This window comes from Zootoca vivipara, chromosome 3 (assembly GCF_965207765.1).
Source record: "Zootoca vivipara chromosome 3, rZooViv2.hap1.1, whole genome shotgun sequence".
In the NCBI taxonomy this organism is placed as follows: Eukaryota; Metazoa; Chordata; class Lepidosauria; order Squamata; family Lacertidae; genus Zootoca; species Zootoca vivipara.
The window spans coordinates 105,543,057-105,562,086 of NC_142586.1; the positions used below are offsets into that span (position 1 = coordinate 105,543,057).

Sequence of the window (19,030 nt, forward strand, 5' to 3'; positions counted from 1 at the left end):
TGTTTGGCTCCTGCTTACAAAGGCGTCACGTTAACTTCTCGCTACAGGGAAACGGTGGTTATTTCCCTCCCACCCCCCCACCCGCCCTGCTGTAACCCCATCTCAAAGAAATGTTTATTGCTTGGCTGCTACAAAGAAGCTTCAGTTACAGCCTTATCCAAATATTAAAATCACGGATAAGGAAGAGCTGGAATCCTGTGCAGGGGAAACAAAACAAAACAGGGGGGGTTGGAATAAACATTATCAGGAGCAGAGGACAAATACAGATGGTGAGATTTACATGAGGCTGGCGATGCTGTGGGAGTCAGAGGCCTTTCCGCTGCCCAGAGATGGAGGGTTCTGCCCGAGAGAGGCAAGCACTGCTGAACATGATCGTGCGATTGAAAAATCCATTAGCCTGGACACACGAACAGAATAATCATAGGGAGGAGGCCTTGCTGGTCCATGCCCCGTAAGACAGCAGGCTGGGGTGCGGCGTTTTTGAATTCTGAATATCTATGGATGTGCCTCCTTGTCTGTTGTGACGACTCATCTGAGATACTGACACAACAGCAGCAAAAAATTAGTGAGAACTATTACTTACAAAATGCCTGGTCCATTGGCTCCCTGGAAAACTTCATTAGGTAATTTTTCCAGCTTGTCATTACCACTCAGATTTCTGTATTAGAAAGAAGAAATAAATAAAAGTTATGGTTACAGTTTGATCCCCCCCCCCAAATCAACTAGCTAGGGTTGCTTAAATGGCTAATGTTTAATTAACTAGTCAGTTATTTTCATAGCTGCCAAGTCTTCCGTATTTCCTGGGAAATCCCCGTTTTTCCAGCTGTTCCCAGCCGAAAAAACAGATTTTTTTGTTTTCCCCCGGTTTATTCTGGCGCGACGGCCATTTTGGAACTGGGCGGAGCATGCTCAGAAGCGACTTTTGATGCTGCTTTGCCCAGTTCCAAAATGGCTGCAGCACGACTTCTGGTGCGGTGGCCATTTTGGAACAGGGCAGAGCAGCATCAAAAGTCGCTTCTGAGCATGCTCCACCCAGTTCCAAAATGGCGACAGCGCTACTTCCGGTCTGCTACTTCCGGTCCAGTCCCTTATTTCTCAGGCCGGAACTTGGCAGCTATGTATTTTTAAAGAAAGGCTATGAACCCATCCGGACCCTGCAACCATCATTGGGGGCCCTTTAACTTTAAGCACGATCGCCTGAGTTTGCTTTTTTCACCTCTTCCCTCCTTTTGTCTTGTGTATTTTAGACTGTAAGTCTGCTCTGGGCAGGGGCGGAGGAAGGGGGGGTGCGATGGGGGTGGTCCGTCCCGGGTGTCACCACTGAGGGGGGGTGACAAAATGCCGAGCAGCACTCACCGCGGGGCCTGCAGCGGGCCTGAGCCACGCATCTCTCCTGGGAGTGACACGGGAGTGCCCCAAATCGTCTGCCCGCCACCTCCCCCTCAGCTGTAGGGCGACTGAGTGGGAGGAGGCAGGCAGACTCCTTGGAGGCCTTGCAGAGTGTCCTGCCCGGCTCGTCCTGCCCCGCGGGCGGCTGGCCCCACCCCTAGGCGCAGGGCATGCATACCGCCCCAGGTGCCCGATCGGCTTGCTCCGCCGCTGGCTCCGGGATGGGAAGAACAATCCGAAATGGAGTCAGGGAGGTGTGAAGTGTCAGTCCCACAGCTGGACCTCAAGCCCTGCCAGCTTGTGGCAGTTAGGGTAGAAGGTTTAATAGATTATTGTATTTTAATCTGTTGGAAGCCGCCCAGAGTGGCTGGAGAGGCCCAGACAGATGGGCGGGGTATAAATAATAAATTATTATTATTATTATTAATATTAAGGTGGGCAGGGTATTTCCCCCCCCCATTTCATTTATGCCAGTTCCAGGGAGACATAGGTAAGGGGCCCAAGGATCACCCCCCGCACAGAGGATCCAAAGGACTTTGGCTCCAGCTTTGAGTGGGAGTTCCGATAAATAACCCTGTTGTCAACAGAGCTTGGTAGACCATGGTGTGACTCTGCATAAAGCAACGTCCACTGTTCCTCTCTCTGTTATGATTTCACTCAACGGTTGTAGGATTTACACCCCTGATTCGCCACCTCTAACAACACAGTGATCCTTAGCTTTGTGTAAACTACCTAGCTTAAGACTCAATATTCTATGCAAAGAAAGAGCTTAAACACACACAAACACAGAGCTGACCTAAAGAAATACACTGAAATAAACTGAGCACGATCCAACTACAGTTAAGCATTTCTAAGCACTGGTTCCTATCAATGGGAGATGCATGTCAATGGGTGGCATTCAACCAAGGTTTACTCAGAGTAGAAATTATTGGTCCTAGCACACCCATGATCATAAACAGCCTCATAAAACAGCCTCATAAAAACCAGGACACGCACCCCCCCCCCCAATCAAAGCACAGCAGCCATTCTGGGCTCCTTGCTTTTATGTGATTTTGGGCTGAGATCTCACATGGGTCACATGACTCGCATGGGATTTCCGACCCAGAAGATGGTGTCCTGGATTTGGCCCACGTCACACTGGAGGGGTTGCAACTGCCGTGGCTCTAATCCAGGCATCCCCAAACTGCGGCCATCCAGATGTTTTGGCCTACAACTCCCATGATCCCTAGCTAACAGGACCAGTGGTTGGGGAAGATGGGAATTGTAGTCCAAAACATCTGGAGGGCTGAAGTTTGGGGATGCCTGCTCTAATCTGAGTTCAGCTCAGTTGGACACCACCCTCTACTTAAATCTGTTCTACGGATAACAAAACTGTAACCGAAGTTAGTTTGCTGCAATATATATCTCCCATGGAATGCCCTCCAAAGAGCCAAATCAGTAGAATAAAGAAATAATACACACAGACTGGACAAGATGGTCCCATTGAAGGCATGGTCTTCAATTTCGCTGAGTCCATTTTTATACAGCCTTCTGCAATAAAGAGACAATGGCTGTTAGATTCTTTTTTAAAAAACAAAACAAAACACGGCAAAATTCTACTAAAATACTCCTTAAGACAAACTCTCCCCACCCCTTTAAAAAGGAATTTGTGGTAAATAACTTTTATTCCATAAAACAACAACAGCCTTCAAACTGTGACCAGGGCCGTCTTAAGCACCTTTGGCGCCCTGGCGCTGTGGTGCGACGGATCCCTCCGCCGCCCCCCGCCGCCCCGTTTTCCAGTGCGACGGGTGGGCAGCCGGCCGGGCTCAGCACACAGCGCGGTCGCCGAGGGCGCTGCTGCGCGGCGGGCGGGCGGGCTTGCTGCACAGCGGAGCGGCCGGCGGGCAGGCAGGCGCGGCTGCGTGGCACCCCCCCTGGCAGGCCGGCACTGTGGTGCCCTGCGCCACCCAGCCTGTCCGTAGAGCCGGCCCTGACTGTGACTCCCACAGAAAGTTGATCAGACAGTCTCTGGCAAAGTGATAAGAATTCAGTGAGTTGCACTTCTCCACCCAGGAATTCCAGGCAGCATACAAGGTTCATCCCTCTTTCCATTTCATCCTCATGGCAGAGCTCTGTGGTAGGTTAGGTCGAAAGAAAGTGACTTATCCAAGATTACAAAATGAATTTCATAGCTAATTGGGGATTTGGACCTGGGGTGGCCTGAAAGACATGAAAAGAAGCACACACCCCCTTTTTTTTGCAATGTAACAGTTCTTCAAAGTTCGATTTGCTCATTTAAAGGGGGAAATCCTGCTATGCATCACTTCATTTGCAAATATTCTAATTTTCCAATTGCGTTCTTCACCCCAAAATAATGCATTTGTCAACCTGACAAGTAACTTCATTACCTTCACATTTATAGACCAGAATTACTACTTAAGGTTGTTACCAGATGACCTGTTAATTGAGCATTCGTCCTGATTGGCTTGCAGGGAGTTCGGACAATAATGCGCCAAGCAAAACTTATCCCCACGCTTCACAGTGCATTTTCTGGACACTTCCGTTATAGCAAAAACCCAAGTTCCTCAAACAAAAAATGTGCACATTTTGCCCTAGTGCATGCACTTTTGCACACATTACTTGGCAAGAGAACGGCCTTGCTAAATTCGGAAAAAATGCAAATTTTGAAAGATTGTTGTGTTTGCAGATTGTTTAGGAAAGTGTGAATTAAACCCGAACTGAACCAAATTCTCCATCCCTACAATGCACAATTAGCAATAACAAACCTTAGCTACAGCTCACGGTTAATGCGGAGAGAGCTTGGCCATGGTGCACCCCAGTTTGGATGACACAGCAGATGTAAGCTTCAATCTGGTAGCAGGCATGTTTCAGCAGTCTTACAGAGTCATAGTTTGGCTTACCACGTTGTGCAAAGCAGACTGAGGGATGAGGCAGGAGAGCATTCAGTGCCTTATGCAATTGCGAGTTTCTTTGGAAACTCAAAGCACTTTCTAAAATGACGAAATAACGGTAATACTGGGGAATCTCGACAAGCTTGCGGAGGGATTTTTCTCCCAGGGAATGACGATAGCTAACATGCCTTTCCCTCTCTCGGGCTCCTCGCTTCATCCCAAACAATCTTCTGCAGTCAGTTGTATTTATCACTTCCACCCCATAATTTGCCTCCTCCCCTGCTCCTATTGTGACTCGGCAAGACTCATCCACTCTTAACCCAAAGTGGCAGGCTTGAGTGATGGGCTGACAATGAATCATTTAATTAAACTGTCAGAAAGCCTCCATGCTTGGCCTCTAATCCAGAGCGAAAGCTGCCCAATCGAGCGATACGCTTATCTAAGGTCCAAGAGGGTGTGTGAAGGTTGACATGGAAATCAATTACAGTCATGGTTGGAAAGATTACCCCTTTGACTGTGAAAGGCACGTGCCTGGTAGTGTCACGTCTTTGATGCATGTCAGAGGCGATCACGGCTTACGAGGAAACCTCCCCTGATGCCTCTGGAGGTGACAAGACAAGCCAGAGAGAAATGGCTTCACAGCCAGGCTCCCTGGCATGAGCGCTTGTGTGAAACCAACAGGGTAAGCAGGAGAGAGAACAAATCAAGATGTGGACCCCCTGAGGCCTAGCCTGCAACCCCTGAGGGAAGAGTCAGACAAGGGAGTCATTCGTCAGCCAGGAAGCTCCTGACAAGACTTTCCAAACAAGGTCAGAGCGTTGATGATGATAATAATGAATACTAATATTGCAGTAGTTTCTATTAGCCATTAATTAGTAATTTTAGGTAGGTGCATTCATTGCTTTGTTCATAACTCCTGCAAAACTTCTTTAGACCATTCTTCCCAGACAAGTAATCTTATTATGTAACATTGTGTTTTTTTGCCAATACTGGGCAAGAGTTGCCCAAATTAATCCTGTCATTGGAAGCCTTGCTCAAGGGTTTCTGCTTGTGCTATGGGGCTTCCCCCCCTTCCCCTTCAAACTGACTTGGGGGTGTTCCAGAACCCCCCAGTACAGCTCACAGGAGGAGGAAAAGCTGATATGTTTGCGCAGACAGAATGTCTGTAATACCACAACGTTGAATTCCACCCAATGGTCCATCGCGCACTCACCACAACTACTACTAAGATTGCTGGCCTGATCTAGTGGCCAAAGAGAGCTACAAGTCTGGATGTTCTTGGCTGGAATCGCAACTCAACCCTACTATGTCCTCACTAGGTGGCCTTGGGCAGGTCACTTTCTCTCACCCTCGATCTCCCCATCTGTAACATGGGTGATAACAATACTGATTGCAAGGATGACAATAGTGCCATGTGTGAAGCATGTTGAACACTTAAAGGGTTTTTTTTTACACATCCTAAGCACCCAAGTTTCTCAGAGTAAACATATAGCCTTATCGACCAGGACTCACTCTCTCTCTCTCTCTCTCTCTCTCTCTCTCTCTCTCTCTCCTGTTTTACAGGTGAAACTTGGAAAATTAGAATATCGTCGAAAAGTGCATTTATTTCAGTAATGCAACTTACAAGGTGAGACCAATATATGAGATAGATGCATGACATGCAAAGCAAGATATGTCAAGCCTTTATTTGTTGTAATTGTAATTATTTGTCGTTAGGTGGGTCAATTATAAATGGAATGCAATTAATGAAATGTAATAGCGTTGCTTATTTTTGTATTATTGTAACTATTTGTTTTATTACTGTGGAATTTCCAAAAGAAAGCATTTGTAAAAAATAAAAATAAAATAATAATAAGTGGCATTACTGAAATAAATGCACTTTTCAACAATATTCTGTATCACCTGTATCTCGTCGTCAGCACATACTATGTTAAAGACATACATAAAATAATAGAGAAAAGGTACCATAGGTATAAAACAAAAACATATGATAGTAATAACAATGTATCTAAATAAAAAAAATCATTCAGTAGCACCTTAAAGACCAACTAAGTTTTTATTTTGGTATGAGCTTTCGTGTGCATGCACACTTCTCATACCAAAATAAAAACTTAGTTGGTCTTTAAGGTGCTACTGAAGGAATTTTTTTATTTTGTTTCGACTCAGACCAACACGGCTACCTACCTGTAACGTATCTAAATTCTCCCAAGATTATTTAAATCCTCTATATCTTAAATTATACATCCCTTCCACTCTTTCCATGGTTTCCTATCTACTGTCCTTCCAACTGCATTTTCTTACTCTACTAATTTATTTACATTACCTTACATAATCTCCCATTATAACATCTAATGCTGAGTATTTTTCAGCCTGTTATGAATGCTTTCTTGTCATAGTATTCCCCGCCCCCATATAATCCATATATAATATCCAATCCTCTTTCAGTCTCCGGCCCTTATACTTCTTAGCAAGCAGGCTGCACATTGTACCTTTGCATCTCCCCCCCTCTCGAACTTCACACTACGCACCGAAGAAGGGGGAGCTCCATGAAACTGAAGGCCGCTGTCTAACTAGGGCAGGTTTGGTTGACCTGTGGCTCTCTGTCAGCACAAGCCAGCATGGACCAATGGTCAGGGAATGATGGGAGTCCAGCAGGACATGGAAGGCCACAGGCCCCCAGTCCCTGCTCTAGGTTCTTTCCCATTCTTTTTCTCCTCTCCATTCGTAATTGTATATGCCTCTACAATATCTCCCTGACCCTGGCTTGCCTCTTCATCTTTTCCATACAGGATTGTGGTTGGGATACTGCCCTGAAGAACTGCCAGTGACGCCACTCAGGTTACATATGACTCAGATCTGATCTGGCAGGGTGAGGGGGCTGGGGCATAGCTGCCAAGTTTTCCCTTTTCTCGCAAGGAAGCCTATTCAGCATAAGGGAAAATCCCTTTAAAAAAGGGATAACTTGGCAGCTATGGGCTGGGGAGGGATCTATACTGCTGTCAGGAGTATGGGCAGGAGTCAGGCTCTGGGGCCTGTAGTGCTTTGCAGGACTGGGGCATGCCTCAACTTGTGCTGGAGAAGCAAGGCGTGGCCACACAAGTGAAGTCCTCAGCTTGTGCTGGAGAGGCAAGGAGTAATCACCCAGGTGAGGCCACTTGAGATCTCACTGCACCTGGTGGCAGGAGCTGGGAGGGATAAAAGCCCAGCATTTCCCTTCAGCTCTTTGCCACAGCAACGCTATCCCTGCCTGGTTGCATCTGGCCTCCTGTTCCTTGGATCCTTGCCTTGTAGCTGCCGTGCTTCTTGGACCCCTGCCTCGCCTTCGCCTTGCTCCTGCCTCGTGGACCTTTGCCTTGCTTCTTGTTCCTGGATCCTTCGCCTTGCTCCTTGGACCCTTGCTTCGCCTTCACCTTGCTTCTGCCCCGTGGACCTTTGCCTTGCTTCTCGTTCCTGGATCCTTCGCCTTGCTCCTTGCTCCTTGGACCCTTGCTTCGCCTTCGCCTTGCTCCTGCCCCGTGGACCTTCGCCTTGCTTCTTGTTCCTGGATCCTTCACCTTGCTCCTTGCTCCTTGGACCCTTGCTTCGCCTTCGCCTTGCTCTTGCCCCGTGGACCTTCGCCTTGCTTCTTGTTCCTGGACCCTCGCTTTGCCTTCGCCCTGCTTCGTGCCCCGTGGACCTTCGCCTCTGCCTTCGACCCTGCTTCTTCACCACCATCTTGCCTCTGGTCCTGACGCCCGCCGACCGGACCGTGACAACTGCACAGCAATTCTGCAGATCCCCGGACAAAATGGCCGCCTGCGAACGACCTGCATGGAAACTTCTACAAAGGCACAAACAAATGGCGACCATTGTCTTGGTGATAGCAACAATGGAATGCAGGCATCTGCTTCAGGGGACATTTAGATAAGCTCATCCCACCATAACAAAGCGGGGAAAAAGAGGGCGGGGGAGGAGAAATCAGGGGTGGTTCATTAGGAAACATCATTGTTCCTGCACGGCGAAAAGGCTTCTTAAGGCCTCAGCGTGACACAGGACTGCGAAGTCGTCTGTGACAATATATTAACGTTATGCATAAGCGTAGCAGATTATCAGCCTCTCTGCCCATTGCTTGTCTGAGTAATGGAATGTCTGCAGCCAGCAGGGAAGATGAAGTCATCCTGCTGTCCTCTAGAGCAGCGCTTGAATGATGTTGGGCTGCCTTGGCAAGTGTAAAGAGAGAGCCTACCCTGGGCATCATTACTTTTTGAATTTGCTGCACGTTGCGATTTGAGAGAGAGAAGGAGAAGTTGGTGAGTGGAAACGAAAAGAAGAAATCCAGTTTGTTTGGCGTGGAGAAGGCCTGTTTTCATGTCCGTGAAACCTAATCGGCTGGAAAGTTGTTGTGGATGCAACTCCAGGGCAGTTCTTCCTTTTTCCAAAAAAACCCAAAAAACAAAATCAAAAATCTAGGATAAACTGCACGGGCTTGGGGAGAAGGAGCAGCACAGCGGAAACACAGAATCATAGAATTGTAGAGCTGCAACCCTTCGCAATGAAGGAACCTCAGCTAAATACTGAAAATGCAGCAGGAAAAGAGCTGGAAGTGTGTTGATGAAGAGTGCAGTGATTTTTATGGAATATGCATGTACCAGTCCTTTTTTTTATCTAGGACAGTAATCATTTCCCAGGGCCAGGCTCTGCTAAAGCTGTGTTTTTAATTACTACAGTCTTGGGTAGGATTCAGACTTCACCTTCCGTGGAATGGAAAGCAGGTACCAGTAGCTTTTGATCATGTAGACAGATCCTTTGGTCAGAGACAGATTTTCCCACCCTCACGGCTCCCAGCACCAATTCCTACATTGCTCTGGAAGATCCCATGACTGTCTAGATTAGTAGCCACTTTGATATAGTGGTTGGACTTAGAGTGTCAAACTAGGGCCTGGGAGACCAAGGTTCAAATCTCCATTTAGCCATGAAGCTCACTGGGTGACCTTGGGCCAGTCACTGCCTTTCAGCTTAACCGACCTCCCAGGGTTGTTGTGGGGAATTGAACGAGGAGGGGGAGTACCATGGCCACCACCTTAAGCTCCTTGGAGAAAAAAGGTGGGAAATAAATGCAATGTGCAATGCAATGCAATGCAATGCAATAAAATAAAATAAAATAAGTGCTGGAGGCTAAAGAGGGAGGGGGAAATCATAAAACGTTACCTCCTCAACCCCCAACACCACTCACTAGCAGGAGTGAAGGATCCAACCCAATATTAGTTTGTTTACATGAGTGTCAAAACCCTTGTTTAAAGTTGGAGCTAGGTTAACATGGGGATACGGGTGGCGCTGTGGGTAAAACCACAGAGCCTAGGGCTTGCTGATCAGAAGGTCGGTGGTTTGAATCCCCACGACGGGGTGAGCTCCCGTTGCTCGCTCCCAGCTCCTGCCAACCTGGCAGTTCAAAAGCATGAAGTGCAAGTAGATAAACAGGTACCGCTCCGGCAGGAAGGTAAACGGCATTTCCGCGTACTACTCTGGTTCACCAGAAGCAGCTTAGTCATGCTGGCCACATGACCCGGAAGCTCCCTTGGCCAATAACGCGAGATGAGCGCTGCAACCCCAGAGTCGGTCACGACTGAACCTAATGGTCAGGGGTCCCTTTACCTTTACCTAGGTTAACATGAGCACATACACGGGCAAAAATAAAATAAATCCTATTGACCAGAGAGTACTTACATATCAAGACGTTCAGAACTGAGCCCCAGGAAAGAATTCCTCTCAATTTTGTGTATATTTATGTTGTCTTGGACGTCACTGGGATTTAAAGAAAAAATACATTTCAAAAAAGGAAATTAAAATGCACCCTTTTGATGCACTGATGGCGTTCAAGGCACCCAACACCAAACTTTCCTTGGTCTGGCAGATTTCTAACCCGCCTTTCAGTGCTAAGAGCAAAATAAAACCTAATAAAGTAAAATACTGATACATCTGCTGGTAAGAAAGAAACAAATTATCTCCAATGTTTTGACGACGTTGAAGGTTTACTGTGAGCTGCTTTGGGCACAGCTCATTGTGGAAAAGAAGCACATAGGTAAGTAAACTCAAATCAATCACGGCTCCCCTCCCATTGCTATTGCAGCAAGGGAAGCAGGAGCGGTGTTGCTATGGTCCAGCCATTGTCATGTGGGTGGGGGCATTGATAGCACAACCCCAAAGGACCCCTGAATCGGACCTCAAGGATAATGCATTCTTATGGATATATGGATTTTCAGCCCTCTTCAGGTGTTTTCTCTCCATTCAAACTCAGTCACATGTAGAGAAAACAGTGGTGCAATTGACTTCCGACAAGCACACAGAGTGTGAACAAGACTGGGTGTATGCACTGGTGTAGCAAGGGGGTGCGATGGGGGGTGGTCCGCCCTGGGTGCCACCCTGGAGTGGGGTGACACTCGGCATTTCCTGCGGCTCCCAAGCCGAGCGGCATCGCTTCAGCGCCGTGCGGCTGGTGCTGGGATCCTCTGTTTGCGGCTGCAGCCGTGGGCGGAGGGTCCCGGCACCGTCCCCACGCAGTGTTGGAGCGGTTTGCCGCTGCGTAGCAGTTTGCCGGTGGCAAGCCGCTCCAGCCCCATGTAGGGATGGTGCAGGGGTCTTCTGCTCATGGGTGCAGCCATGGGCGGAGGGGCCCGGCGCAATCCCTGTGCTGTGCTGGAGCGGTTTGCCGGCGGCACCGCTGCCTAGCGCACATGTGCGTAGCGCGCATGCATCATGCGTGGTGACGCTGCACATGCATGCTGCGTGGCAACGCCCGAGCGGCTTCCTCCGCCCCTGCGTGTATGTGTGTGTGAAGGGAGGGGGGCTCATTTAATTTCACTGCACACAGGTAGTGTAGTGGTTTATTATGTTTATTATTAGAAGCAATGGGGCTTGCATCATCCCTCACCGACACTGTAGGGGAGGCTTGCCGTACGGCAGGAAAATTCCTGACATGTGCTGGTTTTCAGGTGTAAAAATGGCGTGTGGGGGGGGGGCGGGGAGAGGATATTTTGCCAGAGAGCCAGTGTGGTATAATGGTTAAGAGCGGTAGACTCGTAATCTGGTGAACCGGGTTCGATTCCCCGCTCCTCCACATGCAGCTGCTGGGTGACCTTGGGCTAGTCACACTTCTCTGAAGTCTCTCAGCCCCACTCACCTCACAGAGTGTTTGTTGTGGCGGAGGAAGGGAAAGGAGAATGTTAGCCTCTTTGAGACTCCTTAGGGTAGTGATAAAGCGGGATATCAAATCCAAACTCTTCTTCTTCTTTGCCAAATTGGCAAAACGTCAGGGAAAACTCGGATGTAACTCAGTAAACATCAAAAGACATCAAACCGTTAAAGATAATTTGTTTCTTTTTTTACTTGCAGATGTTTTAATGCAAAATTCAGTGTGGAAATCCGGTTGAGATTTCCTCCAACAAACTAGAACTGATTCAGCTTTTGGCATGGCCAAATTCAGTTTTAAATAATTTCGCTTCCCTCTTTCCTTCATGGGCAACCCAAGAAAAATGGTCAAACCCCCAAAATATCAGAATAATGCAGTAAAAAACTTACAGCACAAACTTCACGGAAGAATGTATCTGATTAATGACGGGTAAATACATGATTGCAGTGTTTGATAGCAACCTGGAGGGAATAAGTAGAGGTTGTTAGCACATCTCTGAGGAAAACTAAAGAATAACAAATGACTGAAATGAAATTGAAGAAGAAAAGTTGCAGGCAAATTTTTGTTATCCTCATTTTGTTATTCAATATTTAGTCGTCGTCGTCCCCCCATTCCAAATTCTGGGTGGGGTTTGATGTCTTCTATAACTCTGCTTACAAGTTTTTCATGTGCAGGACATATTGCAGGCATATTGCTTCATTTCCAATTGGTTCATGTCCTGTAGCTTCCTGCTGAAATCCCGTGATGTTGTTGTACCACACCTTTGCTGCACACAAGAGCACCTCTCCATACGACAATCATGCAATAATGTTGGGGAAGCCACAGAACAACTAATAAAGTCGAATGATGTGCAGATGATCCAGTATAAATCCACTACTAATGTACTTCTATACTACTATTGATATATTGCTTTAAAAAAAACAAGCAAAACCTTGAACTGGTCTTTGACCGTAATAATAAATTATTATTATTATTATAACAAACAAAACCCATTCCAGTTGGGAGGCGTCATATTAAAACTACAGTTCCCAGGGTTCCCCGGGGAGACAAAATTATGATAAACCCAGTTTAAGCCTTGGAAGAGGAAACGTTTCAGAATTTTTGCTGTGCTTTGTATACCAAAATAAAAGCATCAAAACAATTTAAGAAACATACAATGCCCTTAGGCACCTAGAAGACTATTCAATATTGGAAGAATGTAAGAAGATTCTGAGTGAAACAATGCTCTTCCCACGTGTGATTCCTAGCAACTGGCTGACAGTGGAGGTAAAACAAGGCTATGCCAAGCAGGGGTCAAGAACGGCAGCGATAGGATAAAAGATGCATCATCTTCACGGCTGTGCCAGGGCTATGATTCAAAAGTACTTCTGACAGCACAAGGAAGAATCATCAGGTATTCATGTACAAATGTGAGCATCGATGCAATGCGTCAGCCAGTCCTAATGGCATTCTAGCTGACATTGGGATGAATGGAGCTGCCATTTCCATTCCAAAGTGAGCCCTCAAACAAGGTACCTGTAATGCACGTTATCAAAATGTTCCGTGGAGTTTCAGCTGGGCCATTCACAGTCTAATAAGGGTTCATTATCTGTCTCATTTCCTACCCTCCGTGCATTTGCTTCACAGGAAAGCAGCATGCGAAGGAGGGATTTTGATTGCCGTTGCTGCGAGCATGCGAAAGCTGACGAATCTCTGCAATCGTTATGTATCAGAAGGAACAGCGACAAGCCTGATGTCTCATTTGGTATGGCTTGTCTTCCTGACTGTGCTTCGTGGGAGCAAAGACATCACAGGAATCTTTCACTCAACATGGGGCTCGAACCCACGACTCTGAGATTAAGAGTCGCATGCTCTACTGACTGAGCCAAATGGCTGGAGCGGGATTGAACTTTGCCATGTGGCCATAGCTGCCAAGTCTCCCGTATTCCCCGGGAAATCCCCATTTTTCCAGCTGTTCCTAGCTGAAAAAACGGATTTTTTGTTTTTCCCCGGTTTATTTTGGCGCGGTGGCCATTTTGGAACTGGGCGGAGCATGCTCAGAAGCGACTTTTGATGCTGCTCTGCCCAGTTCCAAAATGGCTGCAGTGCGACTTCTGGCGCGGTGGCCATTTTGGAACTGGGCAAAGCAGCATCAAAAGTCACTTCTGAGCATGCTCCGCCTAGTTCCAAAATGGCGGCAGCGCTACTTCCGGTCTGCTACTTCCGCCCGGTCCCTTATTTCTCCGACAGCAACTTAGCAGGTATGCATGTGGCTGCTGCACCTTTCCAGCTTTCTTTTATAAAATTATCTGGCTGACTGGCTCTTCTGGCTCCTTAGCAGGACCTCTAGGTAGTGGCAGGGATGAAACTCAGGGGCAGGCCTGGTCTACTTAGTTATTTTAAAGGTTGAGCCCAGTCTAGATAGTTATTATCATATTGCGGTTTCAGTATTCATTTCGTCTTCTACTTGCACTACGTTCTTATCGAACCTTTGACATGCGTTAGGCGTATGTTTCCATTTTCTTGACAATCTCTCAGAATGACGCCTTGTAACAGACTAACATGGCTTCCTCTGCATGTCATCTTTGGTATAATAAGTGCAACCTGACTCATCGTGTCTTTAAACATTCTACGGCTTGGGGGGGGGGAAGAGCTACAAGATTATTCACTAAGGCTGGGTGGTTTGATCATAAGAAGCCTCTGTTTGGCAGCTTCACCAGCTCCCACTTGAAGGCCAGTTTAAATTGGTGGCTTTAATCTTTAAAAAGTCCTAAACAGCTCGTGGCCTGGTTGCCTTCTTTTCTATCCAGATATTAAGATCCTCTTTGGAAGACTTCAGAGGGCCGCAAGGGGCCTGGTCTCTCTCCTCCCTCCGCGGTGCTCCCCTCAACACCTTCCCCGCCCGGATTTCTTCTCCCACCCCCTCTCTCCAAGGTGCCGTCGCTCCGCCTCCTCCCGCCGGGCCTGTCCTTTCCTCCTCCGGCCCCGACTCTCTGCCCGGTCTGCTCTCGGCGTTGCCCTCTCGCCCCACTGGAAGATGGCGCTGAGCGGCCAGACCTCTCATGCGCAACTGTTAGCAGCAACATGCCTCTCAAAACTTGTGTGCAAAACACCTCCTTTACCTGTTCAGCAAAGGACGGACATCAGTACAGGAAACTACATATTAAACTATGTTGCATCTCGACCAAAACTGGCCCTTTTTGTGATCCAAGCTCTTGTTCAAGTAATTGCTAAGATCACAAAGTTGGGTTGGTTTGATGTTCAGAAAGACCAGCTCATCTTTAGAGACATTATTGCTGACGTTAAAAAGTTTTTGCAGGGGACTTTGGACCACTGCATAATAGGAGTAATGATTCTTTCAGAACTGACTCAGGAAATGAATTTTGTTTATTATTCTAGAGACCTTCATCAAAGCATCGTAAAATAGCTACCTCTTTGGAAGACTTGCTCCAGTTCTCTCTGCCAAGCGAGGTTCATAAGCCCTGCTGGATCAGGCCAAAAACCTATCTAGTCCAGCATCCTGTTGTCACAATGGCCAACTAGTCGCCAATGGGAATTCCATGGACAGGACCTGAGCGCAACAACAGAGCTTCCCCCATTTGTGATTCCCATCAGCTGGCATTCAGAGTGGAGGCAGAACTCCGTCATCATAGCTAGTAGCGAATAGGGTTGTCAAAAGATTCCAGCCAAAACAGAAATGAGTAGATATTGCCAATGTCCACTTATTTGTCCCATGTCCCGAACAGAAATAAATCCAGCAAATGTGATCAGTAGATCAGCATTTGCCGGCATCGTTGCTTTCCGTCTGCAAATTGTATGTAAGTGATTATGTTTCTTTCCCCATTTGCGCTGTGTTTCCTTCGTGCTGATATGAAGGGGTGGAATAACATCATTTACAAAATTTACTCACACTATGTTATGTACGGTAATTACGTGATTATGTAATTTTGCTGCAGTAAGATGAAAACTTAGTTTGGGGTGGAAGATGAACTGCAGCAGAACAGAAACAATGATGCATGCCTAAAATACAACAGCAATACTTCCCTGGTAGTGAGGCAGGTAACCATTAGGAGGGAGTCTTTTTGGTAGTGGCCCCACAGTTATGGAATAGTCTTCTCAGGGGTGCTCACTTGGCACTATTTTTGTGGCCTTTTCCGCACCAGGTGAATAATTTCTGTTCGTGAAGGCCTTCTAAACAACTTAAGTCACATGGCTGGGCTTCTCAGTTTTTTAAATAAAAAAATAATGTGTGGTGTGTTTACATATAGGTTTTCTAACACACTTGTTTCTAAGGGCAGGCACAGGGCAGGCCACTGCAGAGGATATGTACACAGTGTAGGTCAAGGCAGAAGGGCCATAGCTCAGCAGTAGAGCATCTGCCTTGCATGCAGAAGGTCTCAGGCCACTGAACCAGATGGGCCAATGATATGATTTCGGTATAAGGCAGCTTCTTCTGTTCCAGAGCCTTTTCAGTAAAGTGGGCTAGAGCCTAGAGCAGGCATGGCTGAACTTGGCCCTCCAGCTGTTTTGGGACTGCAACTCCCATCATCCCTAGTGTAAGGGGCAGGGAGTACAGACAGCCCCCTCCCATCCTGAGAAGCAGCTCCACCACCAGCAGCGATGCCAGTGGGGATGGGGAGGAGTCGAGTGAGGAAAGAGAAAGGAGGAGACAGGGTTCTGGCAACATAGGAGAGCCCTTGCTACACAGAGGGGAGGAAGAGAGAGGGGGGAAAAGGGAGAGAAGGAAAACAGGGAAAGGAGACCCTTTTCCCCTCCGGTTCCGGAATTACACAGGAGAAGGCGGGGAAGACGATTTGGCGTGCCTAGACTCTTATGCTGGAAGAGAACGCGGAGTGCGCCATTCTCGGGTTCTGGTTCGGACTAGAAGGATGTATCTTGTATAGCTGGATCACTGTAAATAGACTGCACATAATAAAACCTTAAAAGGCAAGAATGTGGAGAGTCGTTACTCTAGAGTAGTCACCACAACCCACCTGTGACACCTAGCTAACAGGACCAGTGGTCAGGGATGATGGGAACTGTAGTTCCAAAACAGCTGGAGGGTCAGGTTTGGCCATGCCTGGCTTAGAGGAACAGAGAAAAGTGTTTAGAGAGTGATTCTTAGCAAGAGATGTTAATACAGTTGCTGTTGGCTTCCGTCGAGAGACAATGGAGAGCGCCTCTGGGGCGAAGTCAAACCACTGGTTAGCAGCACCAAAGTGATCCGCACAAGCCTATGCAATATGTATGGAGGTCTTGGGCTGCCCAGATGACAAGACCGCCCCCCCCCCCCAGCCTCACTGATGTGGTCCAAAGGAAGGCAAAGCAATATGTTTGGCACCAGCTTGGCTGCAAGAATTGCTGGAAGGATTTACTCCTTAGCCTTTTATTCCCCCGAAGATACCCCACAAGGAGGCAGAGATTTAGGACCAGAGTTTTCCTTCTCCTTCCCAGGTTGACAAGCCTCATCTGCCCCTCACTCCCCTCTACAGCTTGTGCAGAAACCGCCGTCTGGACCGTTGGACCCACGACTGGCCTTATCCACTCAATCTGCCGGAGCCTCTCTTCACATGTAGGGGAAGTCCCTAACTCCCCAAGGGTTTGAGATCCGTTGGCTACCCTCACCTGGTTCAGCCGGCCAGTTGAAGCCATTCACAGGGTGTGGCTGCTGTTGCATGCTGACAGCTTCCAGGAGCCACAGGTGAGAGCTGAGTGGACAAACTACCACAGAAGGAGCACAATGTGGTCCGTCCCCCCCGCACCAGAGGTAGTACCCCTCCCCTAACACCCCTGTTAAAACATATTCACAAGAATAACCAATATGTTAAGAGCCAATGCCATGTTCTTTTTCAATCCATTTTCTCTTTTTGAATTTGAATTGTATATCTGAGGATGAGAGTGGAAGAGATAACAATGGTGGTTCCAGGGCATTCTGGCGTCTCGATTACAAATGCAAAGTGATTTTGGAAACAAAAAGAGTCCAGCGGTGTGATCTGAAAAGGCAAAGATATATTATCCCAGCAGACAATGCCTCCATTTACTCTTTTCCTCTAATGAGGCTTGTATCTGTGAAAAGGGGAGCAAGTTACCATTTGGAAACAGATTGTCCGTTTTGCATCCACTCAGGAGCAGCAATTAACAATTTCATCCTCTGCGTGAAAAATCTTTGGAAGCAAGTCAAGGGCTGCCTTTCATTATTATTATTAATTATATATGTATGAGCCCCTAACAAACTTAATCGGACTCTAATGATGTCTATTAACTTCTGCAACTTAGGAAAGAATGCCGCCAAAGTAAGTGATTGGCCAGCTTGAAAGCTTTCTCAATCGCCGGCCTAGATGCTTTATTAACTAGGCCTTTAAAGTTGTGCCCCCCCCCAATTAACATGTGGGAGAAGATAATTGAGTAGCTGCAGTTTCCCCCATCTCAATTTAAGCAAATATTCACAGGATTAAAAACAAGACGTAAAGCCAGGTCCTGTGCATCTTTTATTATGTAGCACGGTAAAAGAGGACAGCCCTTGTGCTCAGAAGATCCCTCTAGTTAGGACAAGATTCAATCACTAGACGTGATGAAACGCCTAAAATCAGGGAAAGCTCCATGAATGGACAGGAAAAGGTTCTGTGAGAAAGTGAGGCAGATGGGAGGCCCTTTCATATCTGAATCCTCTAGAATATGACCGTGGTTTAATGTGCAGAATAAGCTTTAAAAAAATCATAGGAGTAGAGTTGGAAGGGGCCACGTGGGTCATCTAGTCCAACCCCTGCAATGCAGGAATTTTTCACACCAAAATGGTCAAAGGCCTGGAAACAATGCCTTATGAGGAACGGCTTAGGGAGCTGGGTATGTTTAGCCTGGAGAAGAGAAGGTTAAGGGGTGATATGATAGCCATGTTCCAATATATTAAAGGATGCCATATAGAGGAGGGAGAAAGGTTGTTTTCTGCTGCTCCAGAGAAGTGGACACGGAGCAATGGATTCAAACTACAAGAAAGAAGATTCCATTTAAACATTAGGAAGAACTTCCTGACAGTAAGAGCTGTTCGGCAGTGGAATTTGCTGCCAAGAAGTGTGGTGGAGTCTCCTTCTTTGGAGGTCTTTAAGCAGAGGCTTGACAGCCATATGTCAAGAATGCTTTGATGGTGTTTCCTGCTTGGCAGGGGGTTGGACTGGATGGCCCTTGTGGTCTCTTCCAACTCTATGATTCTATGAACATGGGGCTCAAACCCATGACTCTGAGATTAAGAGTGTCATGCTCTACCAACTGAGCTATATTCCTGTGCTGCCATTCATTTCCCACAGTCCATAGGTCATTCTCCACTGCACCGCTGCCTTTCCACACCCTCCTCATCCTCGGTTTGGATTTACTCATACCATGGATGCTTTGTGAAGGAGAGGGTATAGAAAATCCAAACCGAGGGAAGGGAAAATGCAAGAGGGCAGTGATTGGGAGGAGAACATCATCTGGACAACGGAGAGTTAACAGGCTTGTCATCCGCATCAAACAGCAGTATGGATGGGCCTTCTGGAAAGTGAAGGAGAATAACTGATATCAGCTGAATGAAGGAGATCTCAAGCTGTAAGTTTAGAATTGGGATATTGCA

At 47.2% G+C, this 19,030-nt stretch overlaps 1 protein-coding gene across 1 annotated transcript in view; it reads right to left on the minus strand.

Moving 5' to 3' along the window:
* FSHR (follicle stimulating hormone receptor) overlaps window positions 1-19,030 on the minus strand; it is a 92,535-nt gene that overhangs the window by 12,167 nt on the left and 61,338 nt on the right. The window contains exons 5-8 of the mRNA XM_035110488.3: window positions 11,838-11,909; window positions 9,987-10,064; window positions 2,851-2,919; window positions 584-658 (exon numbers count right to left, since the gene is read on the minus strand). Coding sequence (XP_034966379.3) covers window positions 584-658; window positions 2,851-2,919; window positions 9,987-10,064; window positions 11,838-11,909 — 294 coding nt within the window. The remainder of the gene's footprint in view (window positions 1-583; window positions 659-2,850; window positions 2,920-9,986; window positions 10,065-11,837; window positions 11,910-19,030) is intronic.